The 26,683-nt window shown below is 44.1% G+C and overlaps 1 protein-coding gene across 2 annotated transcripts; it reads left to right on the forward strand.

The window, feature by feature from the left end:
• The first annotated feature begins 237 nt into the window (after positions 1 to 237).
• SDR42E1 (short chain dehydrogenase/reductase family 42E, member 1) lies at positions 238 to 20,389 on the forward strand. Of its 2 annotated transcripts, none has more exons than XM_041773137.1 (3): positions 238 to 256; positions 18,420 to 18,513; positions 19,082 to 20,389. In XM_041773137.1, the coding sequence occupies exons 2-3, from the start codon at positions 18,446 to 18,448 to the stop codon at positions 20,193 to 20,195; spliced, it is 1,182 nt and encodes a 393-aa protein (XP_041629071.1). In that variant the 5' UTR covers positions 238 to 256; positions 18,420 to 18,445; the 3' UTR covers positions 20,196 to 20,389. The 2 variants fall into 2 exon arrangements, with proteins under 2 accessions (XP_041629071.1, XP_041629070.1); XM_041773136.1 differs by lacking the exon at positions 238 to 256 and adding an exon at positions 12,670 to 12,727.
• The last annotated feature ends 6,294 nt before the right edge of the window (positions 20,390 to 26,683 follow it).

Consider the following 26,683-nt stretch of genomic DNA (forward strand, 5'->3'; position numbering starts at 1 on the left):
GAATAGTTGCTGCTATAAATATTCTTTTTTTTAAGATTTTATTTATTTATCAAAGAGAGAGCATGCACGTGCATGCAGGCGTATGCACATGCACAAGCTGGGTGAGAGGGGCAGAGGGAGAGGGAAAGGGAATCTCAAGCAGACTTCATTCTGAGCACAGAGCCCAAGAGGACTCAACCTCACCCCTGAGATCATGATCTGAGCCGAAATCAAGAATCAGATGCCCAGCCGACTGAGCCATCCAGGTGCCCCTGCTGTAAGTATTTTTATAAACGTCTCTTGAAACACATGTGTATCCTTTGCCGTTGGGTACATTCAATGGAGTGGAACTATGGAATCCATAGCATATGCACGAATTCAGCTTGGTGCCATATTTTTCCCCCCAAAATGATTAAACCAATCCCAACTAAACTATGAGAATTCCAGTTGTTCTGCGTCCTTCCTCAAATTTGGTATTGTCAGGCTTCTTAATTTTAACTATTCTCATAGGTCTGTGGTTGGATCTAATTGAGTTTTAAATTTCTTTTCTCTGATGACTAATAATTTTGAAAACCTTTTCATATGTTGATTGTTCATGTGATATTCTCTTTGTGAAATGCCTTATAAATTTTTTTCTGACTTCTTTAGATGTATGATTTTTTAAACCCTTTTTCTTGTTCTTAAAAAAAGATTTTATTTATTTATTTGAGAGCGAGAGGAAGAATAAGAGAGAAAATGAGAGAGCACCAGTGGGAGAGAGGCAGAGGAAAAACAGGTTTCCCGCCAAGTGGGAGCCCCAACGGGGGGCTCAATCCCATGACCTGAGCTGAAGGCAGACTCTTAACCAACTGAGCCACCCAGGTGCCCCTAAAGCTTTTTTTCTTTTTAAATTATACGCATTTCAAGGCTATACAATATTTTAAATTATGTCTGAGCTGCACTCCCGATATTTGGTATGTACCATTTTAATTATTCAATGAAAAATGTTTTATAGTTTCTACTAGAATTTGTTCTTTGTTACCTGGGTTATTTAGAAATATATTTTATAATTTTATATGGGAAATTTTCGTGATATCTTATTGCACTTTCTAGCTTAACTTTACTTGTGTTGAAAAGCATATTATATGTAATTTCAGTCCTCTGAAATATCTTGAGCCTTGCTCTGTGGCCCGTCACATAGTGGATTTCATAAACATTTACATGTGCTTAGAAAGAATGTATATTCTGTGGTTGGTTCTGGTCCATGCATATCATTTAGATCTTTTCCATCCCTCTAGTTTCATTTGTGCTAGATTCTTACATTTCGGATATGTCTCTTCAAAGCACCAGATACTATGGTACTTTTTTCTTTTTTGGTATAACAATCTTTGTCTTTTAAGCAAACAACTTAGTTCATTTACATTTCATGTAAGAATTGATGTGTTTATCAATCCTTAAGTCTATCATTTTACTTTTTACCTTTTACTAGTCTTTTAAAAAGATTTTACTTATTTATTCATGAGAAACATACAGAGAGAGGCAGAGACATAGAGGGAGAAGCAGGCTCCCTGTGGAGAGCCTGACATGCGACTCGGATCATAGGAGCCCAGGATCATGACCTGAGCCCAAGGCAGATGCTCAACCACTGAGCCATTGGTACATCATGCTTGGACCTTTGAAACATATGCACGCCATCCCCACCATCCTGAATTATATGCTATAGTCATCATAAATTTTTATTATGAGATATGTCAAATCTCACAGATTGTTCTTATATTTGCTTTATGCGGTCAACATTCATTTAAATTTTCCAAATAGTTACCCTTTTGTGGCTTCTCATTCCTTCCTATGTCTCCATGCTTGCCCTTGAGATCATTTTTCTTTAGTATTTCTTTTTTTAAAAGATTTATTTATTTATTTATTTATTTGAGAGAGAGAGTTAAGTTCAGGGAGGAGCAGAAGGAAGGAGAAACTTTAGCAGACTCCTCACTGAGCTTGGAGCTCAATGCGGGGTTTGATCTCACAACCCTAAGATCATGAACTGGATCATGAACTGAACTAAAACCAAGAGTCAGACGCTTAACCAACTGCACTACCCAAGGGCTCCTTTCTTTAGTATTTCTTTAGTGTGGGTGCTAGTGATAAAATTTCTATTTTTGTTTTTCTGAAAATGTCTTCATTTCACCATTTTTGAAGGATATTTTCACTTCAAGGGCATAGAATTTCAAGTTGGCAGTTGTTTTCTTTCAGCAATTTGACGCCTTTGAGAAGATATGTTTTATATTTTATCTGGCTCTATTGGATAAGCTCTCAGCAAGAGAGTTGATCCTAATTATCTTCTCTGCCATTACCAGAAGCAAAGTCCCTAAGTCTTTTTTATACCATCTGGTAAGGCTCAGCTCTCCCTATCCTTACAAGACATTTTATTTGTATCAAAATGAAAACCCTGTTAAATTTCATGTTTTTAAGATTGGGTCCACTATGCCCTCCTCCTAGGACACATCATGGGAAAATCTAAGTGAAAGTTCATAGCTTTCTAAGTTTTGAAGCAAGGCATTTCATAAGATGTTCTTTCTTTTTTTTTTAATAATAAATTTATTTCTTATTGGTGTTCAATTTGCCAACATACAAAATAACACCCAGTGTTCATCCTGTCAAGTGCCCCCCTCCGTGCCCGTCACCCATTCACCCCCACCCCCTGCCCTCCTCCCCTTCCACCACCCCTAGTTCGTTTCCCAGAGTTAGGAGTCTTTATGTTCTTTCATCTACCACATATTTACAAAGTTCCTACTAAGTGCCAGGTGCTGTTCTAGGTACTGAGAATCCAACAGTGAGTAAAATAATTTGGTTCCTGCCCTCACCAAGAAGCTTAAATTCTAATTAGAGAGAGAGACCAGTAAATAGACAATTATAATACAGCTATGAGAGATGTACCTCTTGAAATCTTAATCATCTGCCATTTCTCTATCATGCCAACAATGACAGCAGAAATGACCTTGTCAAATCCCTTGCTGAAATTCAAAATCTGTCTTTACTCATTCCACTAATCAGTAGAGTAATTCTAATCTGACACATCTACTTATTGGTCAGCCATGTTCGGTCCTAGTAACTGTCCATTCCTCTTCTAAGATTACCCAAACCACTCTTTTTCTAAGAGCCATGAAAGGAATTAGATTCCCCTCTGTTCCATGGTTTTCAGAAGACATTTTCTTTCTCTTTTGGAAAAAGACGAAAATTGGGAGTGTAGGGCTTTCAGAGCTCAGAAGCACTTCTCAGAGTAATTAGTCTATGAATATGCTCATGACATCAAAGGTGTTTGTTGATAAAAATCCAAATCTGGATTTTAGCACTATAGAGACTAGCTATCCTACCTTTAAGTTTAGAACTGTCTTACATTTTTTAGTTTCTATGCTGGAAAATTCTTCCTGCGTAATCTTCTTACAAATCTTTGATGTGATTCTGGCTGATAATTTCCTGGGACTGCAACTAAATAATTGGACTGCAACTAAATAATAAAATTGCCTAGATCAGTACTTCCCATTTTTTTGTACTTCATAACCAGTGCAATCTTTTTTTAAAAAGGAGAGAGATACACATTGAGACTCCACTATTTAACTTTGCCAAGTGAGAATGCATTTAAAAATCAACTATCAACAGTCTACAAAAGAAAAGGTATTTTAGGGCAGCCCAGGTGGCTCAGTGGTTTAGCATCGCTTTCAGACCAGGGCCAGATCCCAGGGACCCAGGACTGAGTCCCACATCGGGCTCCTTGCAAGGAGCCTGTTTCTCCCTCTGCCTGTGTCTCTGCCTCTCTCTTTGGTTTCTTCTCTCATAAATAAATAAATAAAATCTGAAAGAAAGAAAGAAAGAAAGAAAAGGTATTTTAACACACGCACAAAAAAATGGACATGGTCTCAGAATGAAATGTGATCTCTTATACTGAATAAATTTAACTTTATGAGAAATGTTCAATGTTGTCCTCATTTTTCAGAGAGTACCCCAAACGGTAAAAGTTTTGTCACTAACTGACAGCAGGCAATGGATTGCCACTTGAGAACCGAAGCGAGAAAGCTATAGGACCCTGCTCTTAAGACAACAATAGAACTTCATACTCATGAGATTTGGGGAATAAGTTCTAGATTCTGTGAACAGGGGGTGGTAGCATTCTAAATCCTGATATTTTTATCTGTGCCTTTGTTCTTAGACTCATTTCTTTCTCTTCTTGGCACTAACCACAGCAAAGAGCAAAGCAGCATCAAGAATAGAAAAGTCGAACACCAGTTAATCTACACGCCTTAACCCATTGTCCTTGTCTTCCATATATTGTGTATCAAAGCAATAACATTAGTAGAGGGCGAGCTTGAAAGATCCCTCAGTTCTATTTTGACATTGTGTTTCAAAACAAAAACATTAGTAAAGAACCAGATTAAAAGATCTCTGAGTTCTAGTTAGATTTACCCACTTCTTTACTGACAAGGGCTCTCCACCTATACAGCTCTATTTCTCATGAATACATTAAGGATTCAACATGGATAAAAATATTTCTGCTCATGTTTCCAAATCTCTCTCTTATTCTCCCTTAAATGCCTCGAAATTAGTCACATCCTCTGTGTTCATTTCCTTTCCTCCCTCTTGGGAAGGGCCAGAGTGTGAAAATTCCACCCTGAATGGAAGGGGATAATGGCACAAATGACCACTCTCATTAGGCTGAATGGTTTCAGCCAGCTTCTTCCTGCAGCAGAAATAAGGCCATGTATCTCCTTCCACGCCGGTCAGCCAAAGCCAAGCAACCATTCTATCAAGGCACCGATGATAATACAACTTCTGGAAGCAATTCTTAAATGTGCTCTAGAGACAATAACCACTTTTCACTGGCCCATGGTGAGATGATGGTCATCAGTGAGCACATCTTCTGAGTTCTCTTAAGACTGAATTCATTCAATTTCAAGGATTATCTTCAGAGACTAGAGCCTTCCTCTCTTTTTGGCATTAAAATATCTTTTGGTGAATGAAATGGTGGTGATAGGCTATCACAGTTAGTTGTTGTTTCTTTTTGGATGCCCTTACTTGGCAAAATTAAAAACTAGCAAGCCTACATGTCTCCCCAGATTTTGGTCTGAAATCTTACCAGGTTCAAAATTCAAAAACATGGGAGCCCCATTAACAGACAATATGGTAGCTTTGAGTTAGCTGAGTTCAGGGTGGAAATTCAGCTCTGCTATTTACTCAACTGTGTGAACTGCCCTCTCTGCTCTGAGCCACAGTCTCTCACCGACAGTGGGATAATAATTCGTACCTCCTATTGGTTATAAAGGTAATCTATGTAAAAGTCCTGGCATATCAGAGTTTTCAATGGCAGCCATTATCACAAGAATCTTTTGGGTCTTGACAAGAACTCCTTTCTTTCAGTTTCTGTCCTTTCTTCTTGGGACTTGCAAATTGAGAAATACGGGCTGAAGGCAACCAATGCACAATTTGGCATGGCTTCTCCATATAGTCATGGCTCCCAGGCTGAAGGTTCACAGAAGGAAATACACTTGCATCTGTATCTCCAGAAGGGAGATTAAATCTAGGATGAGTCTATTAGAAAGACAACATTTCAAAATTTGGGAGCACAGCTGAATACCAAAAGTAAATTATGCCATAAGCCAGATGTTCCAGGAACTTCTTTTCCATTTTTTTCCTTTTGCCTGAAGGGAAAGTTTTAGTTCATAAAGAAAACAATGAGCAGAAATTGCTATCGCAAAATTGTTCATGGTTATTTAAAATGAGCCCGTTTGAAAATAATCAAAGATGTGCACAATGATTTATAGAGGAAGTTGTTCATTTCAGTGTTATTTATCATATGTAAAACACAGAAGCATCCTAAATGGCTAACCATAAAGGATTTGTTATATAAATTACGGTACTTTCATTTGATGGACTGCTATACAGCCATTAAAAATCATGTTGTTAAAGAATATTTAATGACTTGAGAAAATGTTTGCAATATTTTTTGAGCAAGGAGAGCAGGTTACAAAGTAGAATCTATAGTATGATCACATTTTATGTCCCTATAACACAGATATCAGCTGGAACATCTCAGTCGGGGTCCAGATAAGACTGGCTCGAATTCCCAAGCCTGTGGCCTGGGGTCATATAAGCCTTGCCTGGATTTCTTTGAGATCCTAGGGACCTACTCTCTCATAGTTCCTTTTGCTTCTTGCCAGTCACTCCTCTCTACCATTCTGAACTCAGTGTGAAACTCAACTTCTTTTTTCTGTTTGCAGAACAAAATATATAACAGTAAAATCAACTGTAGCAAAGTACCTCCTAGTTTGAATGACCCAGGAGAGAGGGAAGAGCGGAAGAATCATGTACCTCACTGTAGTGGGATGAATAGTGGCTCCAAAGAGATATGTCCATGTGCCAGCTATATGAACCTGTGAATGTGACATTATTTGGGGAGGAAAAAGGGTCTTTACCAATGTAATTAAGGATTTTTTTTTTTATGGTGCAAAAGTTAATGTTTAGATTTAACCAGCTAGACTCAGTTTAGATGATCCCAATTTTGTTGGCAACCTCCAAAGCATCATAGTCAGGAGCCGGTTGAACATATGCCTCCTCCTCTCCTTCGGGCCTGATCCGGGAGTGACCTCAGTGACCTCAGTGTCTTAGAGCTTCACAGCCTGTTTGATCTGGTGCTTGTTAGCCTTGACGTCCACCATGAACATAAGTGTGCCGTTGCCTTATATGTTGTCCCTGACTTGGGAGTCAGGGAGAACTTAATAATGGCATAGTGGTCAAGCTTGTTTCTCCTACAGTTGTTCTTTTGAGGATATTTGAGCTGCCTTCAGAGACGCAGTGTCTCGGGCCATAGGAGGGCAAGTGACCTGTGGATCTTCTGTGTGTGGCAACTGTGGAGGCCTTTCAGCACTGCTTTCTTGGTCTTCAAAGCCTTTGCTTTGGCTGCTGGCTCTACTTCAGAATAAACCCACTACCTGACCACTCCACCGCATCTAACCCAGTCCAAGGCACCATCCGTCGCCTCCCACCTGGACTGCAGCAAGAGCTTCCTATAGGTCTCTCTGATTCCACTCTTGTCTCCTTACAGTTCCACCCTCCACCCAACACCAGAAAAATCATTGTATAACCTCAATCCTGTCATGTCACCCATCTGCTGCAAACGGTACCAAAGGCTCCCCATCTCACCCAGAGTAAATGCTAAAGTCCCCGTGGATGACTCCAAGGCTAGATGTTTTGTCCCATGTAGCTCTTGGACCACATCTCTGATTTCCATTTCCTGTATCTCCCCATTCACTCCATTTCAGTCACAAGGGCCTTCTTGCCATGCCTCAAACATACAGGCACACTCCTGCCTTGGAGCCTTGCTCCACCTTCTCCCTCTGCCTGGAATGCTCTTGTCTACTTCCCTCCTCCTGTATATCCCTGCTCAAAGGTCTCCTCCTCAGTGTACCCTGCCCCCTCTGCCTTTCCCCTTAACATGCTCTACGTTTTCCCATGAAAATAATCTAAGCAACAAATACACGGCAACAACAACAAATTCTACAATGGATCAATCTATTTATCAAAAGCAAAATAGTTGTCAGGAGGGTGCTGATATATTTATTTTAAATGAAGTATGAGGGGCACCTGGGTGTCTCAGTCAGTTAAACACTTGCCTTTGGCTCAGGTCATGATCTTGGCGTCCTGGGATTGAGTCCTGAGTTGGGCTCCCTGCTCAGCAGGAAGTCTGCTTCTCCCTCTGCCACTCCCTCACACTCATGCTTTCATTCTCTCTCTCTCTCTCAAATAAATAAATAGTCTTTTTTAAAAATGAAATATGAAATTGGTTTTTTTCCTAACAGTTAATGATTAAATATCAGTGGGGGCATATACCTCAAAAACAAAAACAAAAACAACTCAAATACTTTGACTTGGCTGATTGATTTGGCAAGGTGGAATGGCTTTGCCAATTATATGATGAACATCTTCCATAAGTTGAATGAGGTAAATCGGTTACAAAGTTGTTGTAAAGTATATTTAAGACAAATTTGGTAAGACATATTTGGTCAAAGTAGTTTGACCAAAATATGTTGCTGACAGTACTGAATTTGTATTGAAATTAACTGTTTTGATTTATCCAACTCTGAGTACACCTGGTTAAACAAGATGCCTGTGAGTGAAAGAACAGCGGCCACCACAGAGACCCTCCCCACTGATAGGCAGGAGCCTCTCCTTGCTCTCTCTCTCTTCCACAGTCCATGGGGTCTGTGTGGTGCCCTGGCATTGCCCCATTTCATATCTTACTCTCTTACTTGGGGCTCCTGCTCAGTCTTGCCTAACTTGACAGGACTCGAGAGATTGATGTTTTTAGACCCTGGGAGGGGAAGAAGGGAGCCGTGGCCCGTCCTCAGGATGGATTGTCTCTAAGACATATTCACATTCTGAAGGTGGCCGAGATTAACTCGCTGACACTCTGGGAGTGTTACTCTTGTTAGGAAGCCATCAGGAAAATAGGAAGCAGAAGGAAAGAGAAAATGAGTCTGAGACACTTTGCAAGGCAAAAGGAAACGGATATAAGAATGAAGGAAAAGAAGTGGGTGTCAAAAGAACCCAGCCAATGCCAGGTGTTGCTGGACATAAGGCACATACCTCTGGCCATGAGGTTCAGATAGGTGGGTGTCCCCATAAATACCTCCCAGGGACAAGATCATATATGTCTGGGAGTCCCTCATGCAGGGTTAAGAGTTGAAACCAAGAGAACTAAAGAGTTCTTTGAGGAAAAGGATGTCGAAGAAAGGAAAGCTGGAGGTTGAATCCTGGGTTTTACCTTGTTACAAGCTGGGAAGAAAGTACAAAGGAGGCAAAGAAAGAAGCTGGAGAGGATGGGATGAATGAGGAGGAGAAGGAAGAAACAAGGAAGAGCACACATGGGGGCGGGTTAGTCAAAAGACAAGAGGTTCCAAAGGAAAAGGGGGAAGGTGATACTGTCAGAGACAGAAACTCAAATACGAGGCAGCTAGCAAGGAAAGGTTCTTTGCAAAAAAGGAAAATCTAAACAAATGGTAAATTTTAATTTCTCTTGCATAACTGAATCCCTAATGAAACATCTGTGCAAGAATTGCATTTAGGATCATATAATGAACTCCTGGCGCTCACAGGATTGCCTTTAGTTTTAGGGATACAGCTGAATAGGATACACGTTGCTCTTTCAAGAAACACCGCCTGAATGTTCCTTACAAATGGGGAGGGAGAAATAAAAGGAATTTCATTTTCTGTCCTGTGCATACCTATTCATATTATATTGTACTGCCGTGCTCTCTGAGGGAGGAACACCTTTGGGTATGCTGTGAGTTAGGTAAACACCCACTAAATATTGATGCCTGCATAATTAGAATGACTAAAATAATCCTGGCATAAAATTACCCTCGCAGTTAGGAGAGAGACAAAATGAAGTAATTTGATCATGAAAATTAATACAAGTCGACTCTCAGTTTTCAATGCAGCTAATTGGAAACCATTTATTATTCAAACCCCACTTTTGCTCTTGGTTTGTATTCTTTTCTCCTTGCACTGAGAAAGAGGAAGGTGGGAACAGACTCGGGGGGCAAAGCTGTCATATTGGGAAGGTGGGAAGGAGAATTATGCTTATTTCCCAAAGGCAGTGGCTCCTCAGCAATTACCTGTATTGATTTTATCACCCATGACATGTTTTTGTGGGCATGTCCAGGAGGATTGGCCATTCTGTCCTCTCCTACTCAAATGACATTGCAATTGCAATGAGGCAGACATTATTGCAGGTATAATTTTTTAAAATAAGTTTCATTGAGATATAGGATTCACATATCATAAAATTCACGCATGGAAACGGTGATTTACAAATCAGTGGTTGTTAGTGCTCACAGAGTGGTACAGTCATCACCATATTTCATCATTGTAGAGAGAAACTCTATACCCATCAGCACTCACTTCCCACTGCTCCCCAAACCTCCCACTACTGGCAACCACCAATCTGCTCTCTATCTCATGGATCTGTCCATTCTGGACGTTTCATATAAATGGAATCATGAAGTACGTGGCCTTCCGTGACTAGCTTCTGAAATTAACTAACGAAAACATGAGAATGATGTTTTTTATGTTCATCCATGTTGTAGCATATTCAGTATAGACAGCCCCTGACCGAAGACTTAGGACGGTTCGACTTCTGATTTTTCAACTTTACCATGGTGAGAAAGCAGTGTGCCTTCGGCAGAAACTGCACTTCGAATTTAGAATTTGGAATTTGGACCTTTTCCCCAGGCTAGCCATATTTAGAATGATCCTCTCTCATGATGCTGGGCAGCAGCAGCAAGCCAAAGCTCCAAGTCAACCACACAGATCACAAACAACTGAGCCATTTACAACCATTTTGTACCCACACAAGCATTCTGTTTTTCACCCTCCATACAGTATTTGATAAATTATACAAGATACTCAACACTCTACACAAAATAGGCTTTGCCTTAGCTGATTTTGCCCAACTGTAGGATGATGGAAATATTCTGAGCACATTTAAGGTAGGCTAGGCTAAACTATGATATTCCTGTAGGTTAGGTGATTAAATGCATTTTTTACTTATGATATTTTCAACCTACGATGGCTTTATCAGGACATAATTCCACTGTCTGTGGGGAAGGTCTGTACTTGGTTGCTTTTTACAGCTGAATAATACTCTGTTTCTATGGATTATCACATTTAAAAAAATATTTTATTTATTTATTAATGAGAGACACAGGGAGAGAGAGAAAGAGAGAGGCGGAGACATAGGCAGAGGGAGAAGCAGGTTCCATGCAGGGAGCCTGATGTGGGACTCGATCCCGGGACTCCAGGATCACGCCCTGGGCCGAAGGCAGGCACCAAACCGCTGAGCCACCCAAGGATCCCCGGATTATCACATTTTATTTATCCATTTGCCCATTGATGGACATTTGGATTGTTTCTTCTTTGGAGCTATTGTGAATAATGCAGATGTGAACATTCCTGTACACATTTTGCACATGTAGTCTTGAAGGTAATCTATAATATGAACAGCTCCCATTGCCCAGGAGGGGTCTGTGGGTCCCATCAGTTTAGGACTCCTCTGTCCAGAGTCAGCATTCAAATTCCCACAGCTCTCACTAGCTCTGTTTCTTACTTCCTTGCTATACCTCCTCTAAGTATAAAGACTAGAAAGGTGGGGCCCCTGGGTGGCTCAGTGGTTGAGCATCTGCCTTCAGCTCAGGGCATGATCCCAGGGTCCTGGATTGAGTCCTGCTTCGAACTCCCCGCAGGGAGCCTGCTTCTCCCTCTGCCTATGTCTCTGTGTCTCTCATGAATAAATAAATAAAAGCTTAAAAAAAAAACTAGAAAGCTAAGTTATTCATTACTTCATGTTCACTACTACACTGCAGGTAAGACATTAGTTCCGACACCTCCTAGCTGACCTTTACACGTGCTGTTTGAAAACTGCCAGCCCTGAAAGTGTGGCCTCCTAGAGAAATGATCTCGGGGGGCAGGAGGAGGCCTTCAAAGTGTATCAGGATAGTTTTTCAGAATCTGAAGTTCCCTGAAACCACAGCAGAGTAGGGTGCAGAACCGTATCTCCTTTTCCTTCCAGCACAGACATAGCCAGTACTTCTTCAATCCTCAGACATATCACTCAATCCTGACTGTACACTTTTGCCCTGTTATTTCTTCCACCAAAATGTACCCTTCTTCTCTTCTTGGGCTAGCTCCTACTCTGTCATTCCTCAGGGCTCATGTCATAAGCCACTTCCTCGGTAGACCATGAAAATCACCAGCATTGGAGAGAAACCCCACTCCTCAGAAACCTCAATATGGAGCATCCTTAAAAGGCGCAGCTTTATAGGATTCTGGTGAGTAGCAGATGCAAGCGGTGTCCCACTGCCATCCCCTCACATCTACTGGAACTGGAAAAAAGAAGGAAAATCAGGGACACGGGAAAACATATGGACACACATAAATGTGGAAACTCAAGAGATAGAGTTAAAAAAAAAAACATGCCGACTGAATATTCTGGAGTCTTATGGAGCCTCATCGATCATCCATCCACCCATCATCCGCAATCCATCCATCCATCCATCCATCCATCCATCCATCCAAGCCAACACTGAGCCCCATTTATCAGGCCCTGTGTTCAGCATCGTGGGTACGCCGAGATGGAGGCAGAAGCCTAAAAGCAGATATTGGAGGTGGGAACAGCGGTAGATGTGACCGTGAGGCTGGAAGCGGGCGGGCACGTCGGGGGCCTTCCTGGGGCGAACCCCAGCCGGAGGGAAGGTGGACCACCAGCCCTCACATCATAGAGACTCCGAGCCCTCCCGGCTTCCTAGAGAGGCCGGAAGTGGCTCCACGAGGCCGGGGGCGGGGCCGGGGCGGTGCGGGGGCGGGGCCGGGGCAGGGGGCGGAGACTCCCGGCCGCTCACGGTCCGCAGCTGTGAGTGGGCCGGGGCGGGGGCGGCGCGGGGCCGGGGCCGGGGGCGGAGACTCCCGGCCGCTCACGGTCCGCAGCCGCTGCAATCTTCCGCGCTGAGTGGGCCGGGGGCGGGGCCGGGGGCGGGGCCGCCCGGCCGGTCACGGGGGCGGGGCCAGGGGCGGGGCGGGGGCGGGGCGGGGGCGGGGCCGGAGCCTCCCGGCCGCTCACGGTCCGCAGCTGTGAGTGGGCCGGGGCGGGGGCGGCGCGGGGGCGGGGCCGGGGGCGGGGTCTCCCGGCCGCTCACGGTCCGCAGCCGCTGCCGTCTTCCGCGCTGTGAGTGGGCCGGGGCCGGGGCCGGGGCCGGGGTCGGGAGGGCGGCCGCTGCCCCGGGGGGACCCGGCCCGGCCGGCGGAGCGCCCAGGGCGGCTGCGGGCGCCCCTGTCCCCTGCGCGCGGCGGCGGCGGCTGGTGGGCCGAGGGCGGGCGGGGGCGACGCCCATCCTGGCGGCGGGGCGGGGCGGGGCGGGGCGGCCGCGGTGGGTCCCGGGGACCCGGCTCGGCCGCTGGCAGCAACGTCACGAGGCCCCAGAACACCTGCCGCGCGGTTGCGGGGGAGCGGGTGGGCGGCGTGCGTGGCTTCTCTTATTTCTTGGTTTTTAAAATTTTTTTTTTTTTTTTTTTATGATAGTCAGAGAGAGAGAGAGAGAGAGAGAGAGAGAGAGAGAGAGGGGCAGAGGGAGAAGCAGGCTCCATGCACCGGGAGCCCGACGTGGGATTCGATCCCGGGTCTCCAGGATCGCGCCCTGGGTCAAAGGCAGGCGCTAAACCGCTGCGCCACCCAGGGATCCCCTATTTCTTGGTTTTTAAAACAGACCTCAAGCTCAGGAGTTTTCTCGGGTTTTGTTTTTTTGGGTTTTTTTTTTAAGATTTTATTTATTCATGAGAGACACACAGAGAGAGGCAGAGACACAGGCAGAGGGAGAGGCAGGCTCCATGCAGGGAGCCCGATGCAGGACTGGATCCCGGATCCCGGGATCACGCCCTGGGCCGAAGGCAGGCGCTAACCACTGAGCTGCCCAGGTCCCCGCCCCCCCGCCCCCCGCCGGGTTTCCAACAGGCGGCTATCTGCATCTAGCTGGACTTGATCATTGGGTTTCATCTCACGGTTCCTGGAAGTATGACCTCCCCTTACCACCGACAAACGATTCCGGTTTCTCATTTAAAGTGGGAATGTGAGGTTCCCACTGAAAAGAAATGTATTTTTTGCAGAAAGTTAAACAGATTCAAACAAAATAGGATAGGTGAGTGATAGTAGCAAAGAGACCAGGTGTGTGTGGCAGAAATTGCGCAGGTGATAAGGAAACACTGCATTGTCCCAATCCCGGGGTGGGGGGCGGGAACCTGCAAGGCAAAGAGCCCAGGCTGGGGGGCAGTTATCCAGCTGCCTCCATCAGCCTCCTTCAGCCTGGGGCTCGGGGTCTCAGCTCAGGTCTGATCTCAGGGCGCTGAGATGGAGCCTGGAGTGGGCTCTGGCCCTCCCCGCCAAGCTCGGGGCTCTCTCTCTCTCACTGAAATAAATCCATAAATAAAGAGAGAAGGAGGTAAATAAATAATTAGCTAGCCAGCCAGCCGGCCCAGGCTGGGGAGTGATGCGCACCTGTCTTCAAACCCAGAGTCTAGCTCAGCCACTTATAACCTATTATTTGTGAGCCAGTTCTGCAGGGAGGTGGGAGGAGTTTAAGATATCTTTTCCTTCCAGCTTCATTGAGATAATTGACATAACACTGTAGTTGTAGGTGTTCAATGTGATGATTTGTTATGCTGTGAAACAATAATCAGAAAAAGATCTGTTAAAATCCCAGGCATCTCACATAATTAGTGTGTGTGTGTGTGTGTGTGTGTGTGTGTGTGTTGAGAGCTCTAAAGGTCTACTCTTGGCAACTTTCAAGTATGTAATACGATATTGTTGACTGTAGTCACAAATACTGCTGTATATAAGATCCCCCGAACTCATTGTCTTTTATTACTGGAAGTGTGTAAATTGCTTTGACAATCATCTCATTTCTTCTAATCCCCAGCCCCCCAGTAACCAGGTTGCTACCCCCTGGAGTAAATCGACTTTCCACCTAATGCTATGTCCTCAGCTAATCTTCTCCAATGTGTTTGGCCTTTTAGGTTTGTATACCTCACATCCCTCTTACCTCTTTAGGTTTGTATACCTCACATCCCTCTTACCTGTATCAGGATTACTCCCCTTATCATCTTTAATAACTTCATCTGTATTGTCCTGACTGCTTTATATTAAACACAAATAATTTTCAGAGCATGCATGGAATGTGAACAGCACCATTTCTAAACCCTCTAGCCTCAGTGTGTTTTCCTGATCTCAATACACCAAGTACACAGTTACCTTTTGCCTCTAGATAGTACTTGGGCAATAAGTTAAAACACACCACCACAGGGTTAAACCCACTTAGAGCTGTTTTTCTCTTCCTTGAAGCAAATAGGGTAAAATTTAATTTTTCTGAAAGCAGTCTTCAATTCTCCCATCTTCTCTGGACTCCAGCGGCACCTAGATTTGTATATTGCATTATAATACCAGAGGGTTAGTAGCGCCATCATCTTGAACTCATGGGATGAGGGAACCATGTGCATAATCTAAGGTTCTTATTACTGATCCTTGGCATTTAATTAGGTCTTTGTAAGTCTAAAGTACCCATAGCCATTTTTATGAGTTTTCTCATAACTTCCTGTGAGATGTCAACTTTATTACCCTCACTTTATCTTAGTATTATCAAGAGGTCAGATGGATTTAAATTTCATTTTTTCTTGTTTGTAATTAAGATTCCGTTTTCTGGATCATGTACTTAACTTTAACCTATATCTACTAGAATGACGGCTCAGGTCAGATGTAACCCTTCACCCTCCACCCAGAGGAAAGCAATTACTAAGCTGGGTTTTGAAAGAGCCTTTAAGAGCCGGGGTTTTGAAAGAGCCTTAAAGTGATTATAAACGCTGGTCTGAGTGCCCAGCCCCAGAAGGCATCAGATGGCAACTAATTAATAAAACAGAAGCCATAAAGTGGGTAAAGATCATGAAGCTGGTTAAGAAAAACTGTATACTCTTCTCCCTTCTGTCTTAGTGTTCTTGGGGGTTCCTTGCAGTTTTCTGAGAAATGTGTTTACTGCATTTTCTTCTGTGTTTATTGATGTAGGAAGCCAGGAAGGGAGGCGGAGGCTCTGGGTGGTCATGGTAATGGCTGGTAACCTGTGAAGGTTTTACCCACCTGGTGGAAAGGCTTCTTTTCCTTACTGTTTCTCTTGCTAAATCATTACTTTTTCCGAACGTATTGCCACCTTTTTCGGCTGACCCTCCCGATCAGGTCAGTTATACAAGTTCTAGCTTCAGATCATTGTGGAATTAGTTGGAAGATAATGAGGAGTAGCATGAAAAGGCCTGGCAGGTACTCTGAAGCGTTCATAATTTGAACTCGTGCTTTTCCCAGCACGACTAATGTGCACGTGAGCCATCTCTGACCTGTGGTCCTGTGACTACACTGGAATGTGCGGTTTTAAAAACAAAGAATAAATAGAGATTAGGAAGACTTTCTGTTGAAATTTTCTTTTTTTTTTTTTTTAAATTTTTTTTGTATTTATTTATGATAGTCACAGAGAGATAGAGAGAGAGGCAGAGACACAGGCAGAGGGAGAAGCAGGCTCCATGCACGGGGAGCCCGACGTGGGACTCGATCCCGGGTCTCCAGGATCGCGCCCTGGGCCAAAGGCAGGCGCTAAACCGCTGCGCCACCCAGGGATCCCTGTTGAAATTTTCTTAATTGGACTCTGAGGCCTGGTCCATTTTCTGAATCCCTTAGAGTGGAATTCTTGTGGAGATACTAAGACTGTTTTAAACTTCGTTATCTGGCATCCTGTTCATCAAAATGGAACATCTATTCACCAAATGGAATGTTTCTAAAACCCTTGTGTGCCTTTTCAGTTACTGACTGCACGCTCCTTAGACTTCACCTGGGTGCTGCCCACTAAGGTCTCACTTGCTCACGAGCTCCTGTCCTGTTTTCAGCTCAACACCCTGGCATTTCCTCCTCGCAGATAAGCCTATAGCCCAGCCCCATCATCCCTTACCCAGACTCTTGGCTGTTTAAAGGCTCTCCCTCCTCCAGGCAAAGCTTGACCCTTAACCAGGACCAAGGGAGCATATCTGTTCAGTAAACTGCCAGAGGCTTTCAGCCATCTGCAGAATGGAGTTCCCCATCAGGAACTCCTTGGTGTCTCCAAGCTGACCCCAGGCCATCTTTCCCACCTGAATCACCAGCAATGTGTTGTGACTTCTTTGTGTGTGTGTGTGTGTGTGTGTGTGTGTGTGTGTGTGTGTGTGTGTTGTGGCTTCTATTTGCATCCCAGCCATAGTGGACTTACCATATTAATTGCTCAGTACAGCCTTCTTGTTGCTGTTCCATTCATTAGTGATGTTCTTCAGCCTCTGGTAACCCTCTGCCTCATCTCAGCCCCCCCAAATCTTCCTGTCACCCCAGTTCAGCTATAGGCTTGTCCCTCCGTGAAGTCTTCTCTGATAGGCCCTATAGAATCCGTTTCTCTTGCCTGCCTCTTGCCTCTCTTCCACAGCACCTTGCTTACACCAACAGGTAACAGTAATCTTGTTTTCTCCTTTTTTGCTTGGTGGTTTAAATATTTGCAGAAGGCTCTCTGTCATGAGTTCCAGAAAGCAGGAATTCTGTCTCATTTAGCTTTGTATTGTTTTTATCCCATAACCCAGAATTTCTTAGGAGATAGGTTAAATGAAAATAGCAGTGTTGGTTGGCCTGTAGACTCTTATTTTTTTTTTCATGTAGACTCTTAGACACTGTAGGGCTCTGCATTATTTGTGCCCATCATAATTTTACTAAACTGGATGTATTTCACAGTGTTAAAAATTGACCAGAATTTCAACAAATATTTGTTGAGCATCTGCCACGTTCCAGGTTCTGGTACAGACACACCAGGGGAAAAGGCAGAATGTCTCATTTCTCATGGAACTTAGATTCTTTTGGAAAGAGAGAGAGAAAAAAAAAGTAGATAATTTTAGGTCGTGAAATGCTCCATGAAGAAACAAAGCAGTATTGGGACGCCTGGGTGGCTCAGTGGCAAAACATCTTCCTTCAGGTCAGGTCGTGATCTGGGGGTCCTGTGACTGAGTCCCACATCAGGCTCCCCACAGGAAGCCTGCTTCTCTCTCTGCCTCTCTCTCTGCCTCTCTCTGTGTGTCTCATGAATGAATGAATGAATGAATAAATAAATAAATAAAATCTTTAAAAAAAAAAAAAAGCAGTGTTTAAGGTAAGGGGATCTCTTTTAGGGCAATCAGAGAAGCATCTCTGAGCAAGTGACATTCAAACAGACCTAAATATTGAGAAGGAGGCATCCAGGTAAAGATCTGATGGAACAGCATTTCTCACTAAGATGAGACAGAAGATGTGCATAGGCCTCAAGTCACAAATGGGGTTGGCATCTCTATGGAAGGAAAGCCCAGTGTTTGGAGGGTAGCATACCAGTGGCGAGAGAGCACAAGATGACGTGAGGGAGAGAGATTGACCAAGTCATGGAGGTGAAGGGAAGAAGTCTGGGTTGAAGGATCAGTGACTGACAGCCATTGTGTTTGGAAACAGGCTCTGTAGCCACCACACCAACTGACTTCTGCATGAGGGACTGGTTAGCTCTCTTGGCCACTGATATACTTAGTACACTTATCCAGAATAACGTGTCAAGCTTTTTGCAACCCTGTACTTCTGAGAGGTGTATTCACAGTGTGTGGAAATGTAATAGAACCATCAGTCCCCTGACTCTAGAGCTTGAAGAAAAGGAAATATGAGAAATGGCATCATGGAGTGCCCATCACGTCAGCCGTTTTTCTGGGTCTTCATAAGCCTGTGAGCCTATTAGTGCCCCTTTTTTGATGCAGCAATAGGCTCAGAGGGGTCAGTAACAGTGTTGCATACTTCTTTCTTACAGGTCCAGTGATCTTTTGACTGCCACATATGGAGGCCCAAAAATCTCCAAAGGAAACTGTCCTCATTACAGGAGGAGGTGGCTATTTTGGTTTCCGGTCAGTGCATGGATAAAACACGTCCTTGGAATTACTTTACTGGTCGTTGTTGGAAAAAAATAAACCTTTCAACTCTAACATAATACAGTATAGACTTCTACTTTTTTGAATAGTGTTAAACCAAAAGTGAACTAGGTTGCCCAATGCTCAGATGCTGAAATTTAGAACTACAGATATATTCCACTTTAAGAAAAATTCTTTTGAGGGTATTAAATTAGATAACTGACATCACCAAAAACATTTAACAATAATAGTTATTCTTTTGCAGCTCTTATCATTCATAAACATTCCAAAGAATGGGTAGTGGCTTCTAAAATGGGGGAAAATGGAACACGTAGATGCCATCATCTTAAAAGATAAAGCCTCTCAGTGTAATTCAGGTAGATGTGTGGATCCTCAGTCTTGAATATTTGCGTACTTACCTACATAAGTAAGAGTTGCTCCAGTGAACATGTCAAGTGAGGGACTCAGGATAAACCCAGAAGACTTGGGTCAGCCCAACATCGATTGGTAAATTATTTTATGCATTTTTCCTCAATTTGATCTAATATAATTTTTCTCATTTCAGACTGGGCTGTACTCTGAACCAGAAAGGATTCCACGTGATTCTGTTTGATATCAGCAGCCCCACTCATTCCATTCCAGAAGGAATCGAGTTCATCCGTGGAGACATTCGCCACCTCTCTGATGTGGAGAAAGCCTTCCAGGATGCAGATGTCACGTGTGTGTTCCATATTGCCTCTTACGGCATGTCAGGGCGGGAGCAACTGAATCGAAGCCTGATAGAAGAAGTCAATGTCGGGGGCACAGACAACATCCTCCAGGTTTGCAGGAGGAGAGGGGTGCCAAGATTAGTTTACACTAGTACTTTCAATGTCATCTTTGGAGGTCAAGTCATCAGAAATGGAGATGAATCTCTGCCTTACCTACCTCTTCACCTCCATCCCGATCACTACTCTCGGACGAAATCTATTGCAGAGAAGAAGGTGCTGGAGGCCAGTGGTACCACCCTGGTGAGAAGTGATGGTGTCTTAAGAACCTGTGCTCTGAGACCAGCTGGCATATATGGGCCTGGAGAGCAAAGGCACCTTCCCAGGATAGTGAGCTACATTGAGAGGGGTCTGTTCAAGTTTGTGTATGGGGATCCTAGGAGCCTGGTGGAATTTGTCCACGTGGATAACTTGGTACAGGCTCACATTCTGGCCTCCGAGGCTCTGAAAGCTGACAAAGGTCACATTGCCTCTGGGCAACCCTACTTCATCTCAGATGGCAGACCTGTGAACAACTTTGAGTTCTTCCGGCCTTTGGTTGAGGGCCTGGGCTACACATTCCCATCTGTCCGCCTGCCGTTGACCCTCATCTACTGCTTTGCTTTCCTAACAGAAATGGTTCACTTCATTTTAGGGCGACTATATAATTTCCAGCCCTTCCTCACCCGCACAGAAGTTTACAAAACTGGCGTCACCCATTACTTCAGCCTAGACAAGGCCAAGAAAGAGCTAGGTTATGAGGCTCAGCCATTTGACCTCCAGGACGTAGTCGATTGGTTTAAAGCACATGGTCATGGCAGAAGTTCTGGGAATCGTGACTCTGAATGTCTTGTTTGGGATGGGCTGATGGTCTTTCTCTTGGCCATGGCAGTTCTCACATGGCTGCCTCCTTCTGCAGTTCTGTCACTATGAGGGAACTAGAACTAAGGAGCTGATCACACTTGCTGAGATGGTTTTCAAGAAATACAGGTTTAAAATCACTATATAGGGGCACCTGGGCGGCTCAGTTGGTGAAGCATCTGCCTTCGGCTCGGGTCATGATCCTGGGGTCCCGGGATCGAGTCCCGTATGGGGCTCCCAGCTCAGTAGGGAATCTGCTGCTTCCTCTCCTCCCCACTTGTGCTCTTTCTCTCGCTATCTCTGGTGCTATCTCTGTCTCTCTCAAATAAGATCTTCAAAAAAATAAAATTTCTATCTAGATCTAAATATATCTATATATAGATTTCAAATAGAAATAGATACGTGGTAGCGAGTTTTGGCTCTTCAAATTGCTACTTAAGAATAGATTCTTGGATTAAGTCTTCATTTCTTACCTTCTTGCACTAATCCTGAGGGGAGAAAAAAAGAAGCAAAGACAAGTTTGAAATGTAGTTTCTTGTATCCTTATCCTTTAGATAAGTACAGTAGAAGTCCTATTGGTGCCACAGAGCCAGAATGAGGAAAATTGGAAATGTCTTGAATTTCTCTGAGCCAAAGATGTACTTATTTCTGTTCCCTACACTCTGCATCCACTTAAAATAGACTAAAATGTGCACTGATACGGGAATGGCAAAACACTAACAGGCTTGAGTATGTGTGAAAGACACCAAATTGGGTCAGATCCCTGCAGACCAAGCCTCTGAGGAGATGGTGGCTGTTGAGAGGCATTAACTAGTCATTCCTGTAGGGTTTAGGAATGAGTTTTTACCCTTTATATCATCAGGGCATTGCACCCATGTGACCACGTGGTAATGTTTGATTTTTAAGCAAACAGAACTTTGTCTTACCTCATAGGATTCTTTTGAGGATTAAATTCGACAAGGCACATAAAGTGCCCCTTAACACAAGCAAGCCGTTGTTTTTGTTAATGTCCTTGCTATACATTCCTTATAAGGGTTTTCTTCCTCAGGGTGGTTCTGTTCAGAGGGTGCTGTTGCCACCAACCTTCCAGGAATGTCTTTGTGGTAAGCCTTTGAGTTTGTAACAAGCATGTTTGAATATACTCAGTGTGTGTAAGGTTCTGGTCTCTGAGCAGAGATGGAGATTTAGGAAACAACTACAAATCTGATTAAAGAAGATGATCAAGCTAATGATGCCATATGGAATTTAAAAGTGAAACCTAACTCTCAACTAATAGAGTGGCTTTCTTCTGGGAAGACGTTGGATTCTCTGAAGGCAACTTCCAGTGAGGAATGTTTTCAATAATGGTCTTACTGTGTAGCCACCCTGGAGGACTGCTGTGGACAGCATCCAAATTGCACTGTTGCACAGAAACCAAAGGGAAAAGGAGAGTATCTTTATCCGTTCCATGATTTCGGCTTCAGAAAAGACAGTATTGGGACGCCTGGGTTGCTCAGCAGTTGAGCGCCTGCCTTCGGCCCAGGGCGTGATCCTGGAGTCCTAGGATCGAGTCCCACATCAGGCTCCCTGCATGGAGCCTGCTTCTCCCTCTGCCTGTGTCTCTGCCTCTCTCTCTGTCTCAGGAATAAATAAATAAAATCTTTTTAAAAAAAAAAAACAGTATCAAAGCATAAGGCAGATAGATTGCTGTGGAAGGTTACATTAGAGTCGTGTTGAGATTACTTGTAGGAAAAGGAAGCTAGATGAATACTCCCTGCCTGGTAAGTGCTACCTGGATGTTTTGGAAATAATGCTCAACCTGATACGAGAAGACCTGCAACCATGAATGAAATATTGTGTAGCTTTAATCTAGTAACTGAAGCCTCTTACTTTCCTCATTTCCTCATGGGAATGATTTGTATTTGCCTTTTCTGCAAACCCACCCATCTCACAGTATTTGTTGTATCAAATAAGATGTCATGAAAGCACTTTTAATCTATAAATCGCAAAATAAATAGGTGATGGTAGCGATCACTTCTGATGAAATGTTTTTGGAGTCTTTTCTATCTCAAGAAGGTTTGTGTGGGGGGTGGTTAGGGAGTGCGGGGCAGAGGAAGAGGGAGAGAGATAATCCCAAGCAGGCTCCACGCCCAGCGCAGAGCCCAATGTGAGGCTCGATCTCACGAACTTAAGATTGTGACCTGATTTGAAATCAAGAGTTGGATGCTTAAGTGACTGAGCCACCCACGCACCCCTATCTTAAGAAGCTTTTGCTTTAGTCTGGAGTTAACTTGTATGAGCACCTATGGCATATCCAATAGAACAGGTGCTACAGGTTCCTCCATCCTCTGCGACTTACAGCCTGCTAATGACATGGTGTGTCCACACAAGAAGGTCAGTGATAGAGTGGGTGAGTTCAGTAAAGCACGCACTGTCATTGAGAGGCATCGCAGACTTTCAAACATGTTTTTCATGAAGTCCTTTAAAAGAATAAATACTCCTTAGTTTTCTTATACCAAGAACACTGAGTATAGCGAGGCATTTGGCTCTGCCACAGCATTTGACACCATTGCCCACTCTCTCCTTGAGACACAGTTCATTCACTCTTCATGAACTCACTTTTGGTCTTTCTCCTTGTATTAATTATCTCTTGTATTACCTCAAGACCTACTACAAATTACCCTAAGACGTATCATCTTAATGAATCACCCCAAGACATGTCATCTTAAAACAACAAACATTACCTCCTGGTTTTTATGGGTCAGGTATTTGGGTGCCACTTAACTGGGTTGGTTTTGCCTAGGGTCCCTCATGAGGGTCACCTCATGATATCTGGCACTGCGGTCGTCTCGAGGCCTGACTGAAGCTGAAGGATCCATCTCCAGGATGGTTCATCTACCTGACTGTTGGCTCAGTTCCTCACCATGTAGGCATCTCCATTGGACTGCTTGAATGTCTTCATGACATGGTAGCTGGTTTCCCCCAGACCAAGTGATCCAAAGAGCATGGTGGAAGATGCAATGTCTTTCAAGACTTATCCCCAAAGGTCAAATACTGTCAGTCTACAACATATTGTTTACACAAGTCAGTCCTATTTGGTGTGGGAAGGAAGTACCTGAAGATGTGAGTACCAGAAGTGGGAGATGTTGGGGGCCATCTTGGAGGCTGGGCTCTCAGTTTCATCCTTTGAGTCATAAAAGGTAGCCCATATTTACAGCTACGTAGTTTTCTCAGCCAGAAGAATTGGGGAGCTCCAAGGGCCTCTTTACATTTTGTCATGTATCCCTTTCAGCCCAAGCTGACAGTGCTACTGCAAGCATAGTTATTTTGAACACTATGTGTCTCCCAGGAATCTTATTCCAGCTCCTCTATTAGGCAAAAGCCACACCCACACATCTCTTTGAGATAGTCCTTCTCTACCTTGGGCTTCTGCTGAAGGACAATACCCTTAAGATTCTTAAAAGCTTTATTATTTAGACAACTTTTTGAGGTCTCTCTGAAGTCTTAAGAGGCTTTATGGCCACAACCCCGGTCATGTACTGTCATTTCCACAATACCACATTGGCCACAGCACTGGTTAGCCCTGTTCCATATGGGAGGAGACTACTCAGGACATAAAGACCAGGGGGTAGGGAATCTCTGGAAGCCACGTTGGAACCAGCTACCACATTCCTATGTCTCATCAGTTTCCTTATCCTCGCCCTCACTCCAGTCCTAAGTGATGGATTTCTTCAGTGCTCAATATTAGACCCTCTTCTAATACCATTGTTTCTTTGAACCCCTGATTTTGTCCAAGCCCCTGGCTTTCATTTCCATCTCTGTTCCAAACACATAAGAGTTTCAGCCCAAGCCATTCTGAGGGCCAGACCCATCTATCCAAGCCCCTTGATATCTCCACCTTCTCAGTCAACATATCCATCATGGAATTCACAATCCCTCCAAATTCTTACAGGGTTTTTTTCTTTAGTAAAATGTCACCAGTACCCATTGCATTTCTTATGCCAGAAATCCGAAATAATCTTTGATCCCTGCGTCCCCTTGACACACTCAACGCGCCCCCCTTGAAGCTCATTGATTTCAACTTCTCCTCATGCCTCAAAGTTGTCCAATGAACAGGTGTCCCCTCTCTCTCCTATACTCCAATGATATCCTCTTCTCTCTTCCACCTTCATCCCCTCCTGCCTTCCTTCAACCCCTCCTGCCTTCCTTTTTTTTTTAAATAATAAGTTTATTTTTTATTGGTGTTCAATTTGCCAACATACAGAATAACACCCAGTGCTCATCCCGTCAAGTGCCCCCCTCAGTGCCCGTCACCCATTCACCCCCGCCCCCCGCCCTCCTCCCCTTCCACCACCCCTAGTTCGTTTCCCAGAGTTAGGAGTCTTTCATGTTTTGTCTCCCTTTCTGATATTTCCCACACATTTCTTCTCCCTTCCCTTATATTCCCTTTCACTATTATTTATATTCCCCAAATGAATGAGAACATATAATGTTTGTCCTTCTCCAATTGACTTCCTTCAATCCATCTCCACGTGGTAGGCAGTGATGCTATAAAGATGCAAATGCATGTCACTTCCCTGCTCAACACTGTCCTCAGGTGTAGGCTGAAAATCCTTTCTGTGAGTTCAAGGTAGGCCTTGTCTGATTTGGCCCCTGTCTACTGCTTCAAGATCACGACATACTCCTCTGCCCGAACTGCACCAACTTCTTGCTGGTTCCTGGCTTCCAAGCTTCTCACAACCCTCCCCACCTTGAGGACTAATTTTTTTTTAAAGATTTTATTTATTCATGAAAGACACAGCGAGAGAGGCAGAGAGAGAAGCAGGCTCCATGCAGGGAGCCCGATGTGGGACTTGATCCCAGGACTCCAGGATCACGCCCTGGGCCGAAGGCAGCACTAAACTGCTGAGCCACCCAGAGATTCCCGAGGACTAATATTTATTTCACGTCTCAGCTTCAATTCTCTTCTCCCAGAAGCCTTCCATGATCCCATCAGTTTAGGTCAGATCCTCCTGCTGCTACAAATTCTCAGCACCTGCTTCTCTTTTTAAGCCTTTACAACTGGATGAGTTTGCACAATTATTTGTCTAATGGCTGTAAGCTCCTGTATCCCTAATGCCTCACACAAAACAGGAGTTGAGTGTTTGTCAATGGACGTTATTTTTCTTTCTGAGGATGAACACTCCTTTCTGATGCATACATTAGTGTCTTTAATCTGTTGACTGAGAAAAATAGCCAACCTACTAGCATTGTGTATTAACTAAGTCAAGACTAGATGGGCTCCAGTAAATAAGCAAGGTCATGCTGCGTGTGATGTGGTGGAGCTATGATACGCTGTAAGAAGTTCAGGGGAGGGCAAGGAATGTGGGCAGAGTGGAAAGTTATTTGAGTTCCCTCCACATCTTGGCTGAAAACTAACCACTTTATTTTATTTTATTTTATTATTTTTTTAAACTAACCACTTTAAAGAAGTCAAGTCTATTTTCTTGACTCAGATCAGGAGATACCACAGTTAAGGAGTTCCATTACTTCTTTTTTTAATTTGAATTTTATTTATTTTTTAAAGATTTTATTTATTTATTAGAGACAAAGGGAAAGAGAGAGGCAGAGACACAGGCAGAAGGAGAAGCAGGCTCCATGCAGGGAGCTCAATTCCAGGTCTCCAGGATCATGCCCTGGGCTGAAGGCGGCGGTAAACCACTGAGCCACCGGGGCTGCCCTACTTCTTTTTTTTAAAATGGAACTTCAGGAACGCCTGGGTGGCTCAGTGGTTGGGCGCCTGCCTTCAGCTCAGGTCATGATCCTGGGATCCAGGATTGAGTCCTGCATCAGGCTCCCTGTGAGGAGCCTGCTTCCCCCTCTGCCTATGTCTCTGCTTTTCTCTCAGTCTGTGTCTCTCATAAATAAATCTTTAAAAAAAATAAATGGAGTTTCAGATTTTTTTAAAAATTTTTATTTATTCATGAGAGACACGCAGAGAGAGGCAGAGACACAGGCAGAGGGAGAAGCAGGCTCCATGCAGGGAGCCCGACATGGGACTCAATCCCGGGTCTCCAGGATCACACCCTGGGCTGAAGGCGGCGCTAAACCGCTGAGCCACCCGGGGTTGCCCAAATCCCATTACTTCTAGGGTTCCCAGCTGCCCTTCCATTCCCTCAACCTTGGATTGAATCCCCAAACCTGCATAAAGCTATGAAACCATGTTTATATTTGTGCACACAGGGGTGCTTCTAGACACCGGGGCACACACCACCCAGCCCTGCCACCTCGACCACCGCTTCCAAGGAATAGGTGGGCGATTATTGGGTAAGCGTGTTGGAGGATCATACCATGTGACAAAGAGCCTTACAATGAAACCAAAGATAATGCAAAACTGTCTACATCTGCAAAAAAAGGAAGAGGAGCCTTTTCAGTTCTGTGGAAAAACTTGATCTCCTTAGTGCTGTTCTCTCTTTTTTAAAGATTTTTTTATTCATGAAAGACACAAAGAGAGAGGCAGATACACAGGCAGAGGGAGAGGGAGAAGCAAGCTCCCTGGAAGGAGGACTCGATCCCAGGACCCCGGGATCATGACCAGAGCC

This window comes from Vulpes lagopus, chromosome 10 (genome assembly GCF_018345385.1).
Source record: "Vulpes lagopus strain Blue_001 chromosome 10, ASM1834538v1, whole genome shotgun sequence".
NCBI lineage: Eukaryota > Metazoa > Chordata > Mammalia > Carnivora > Canidae > Vulpes > Vulpes lagopus.

What these genes read in the sequence shown, in the direction of transcription:
- SDR42E1 (XM_041773137.1), top strand. Translation starts at nt 18,446, where the DNA reads ATGGAGGCCCAAAAATCTCCAAAGGAAACTGTCCTCATTACAGGAGGA. An exon ending in GGTGGCTATTTTGGTTTCCG is followed by an intron (nt 18,514 to 19,081) that starts GTCAGTGCATGG and finishes TTCTCATTTCAG; the next exon opens with ACTGGGCTGTACTCTGAACC.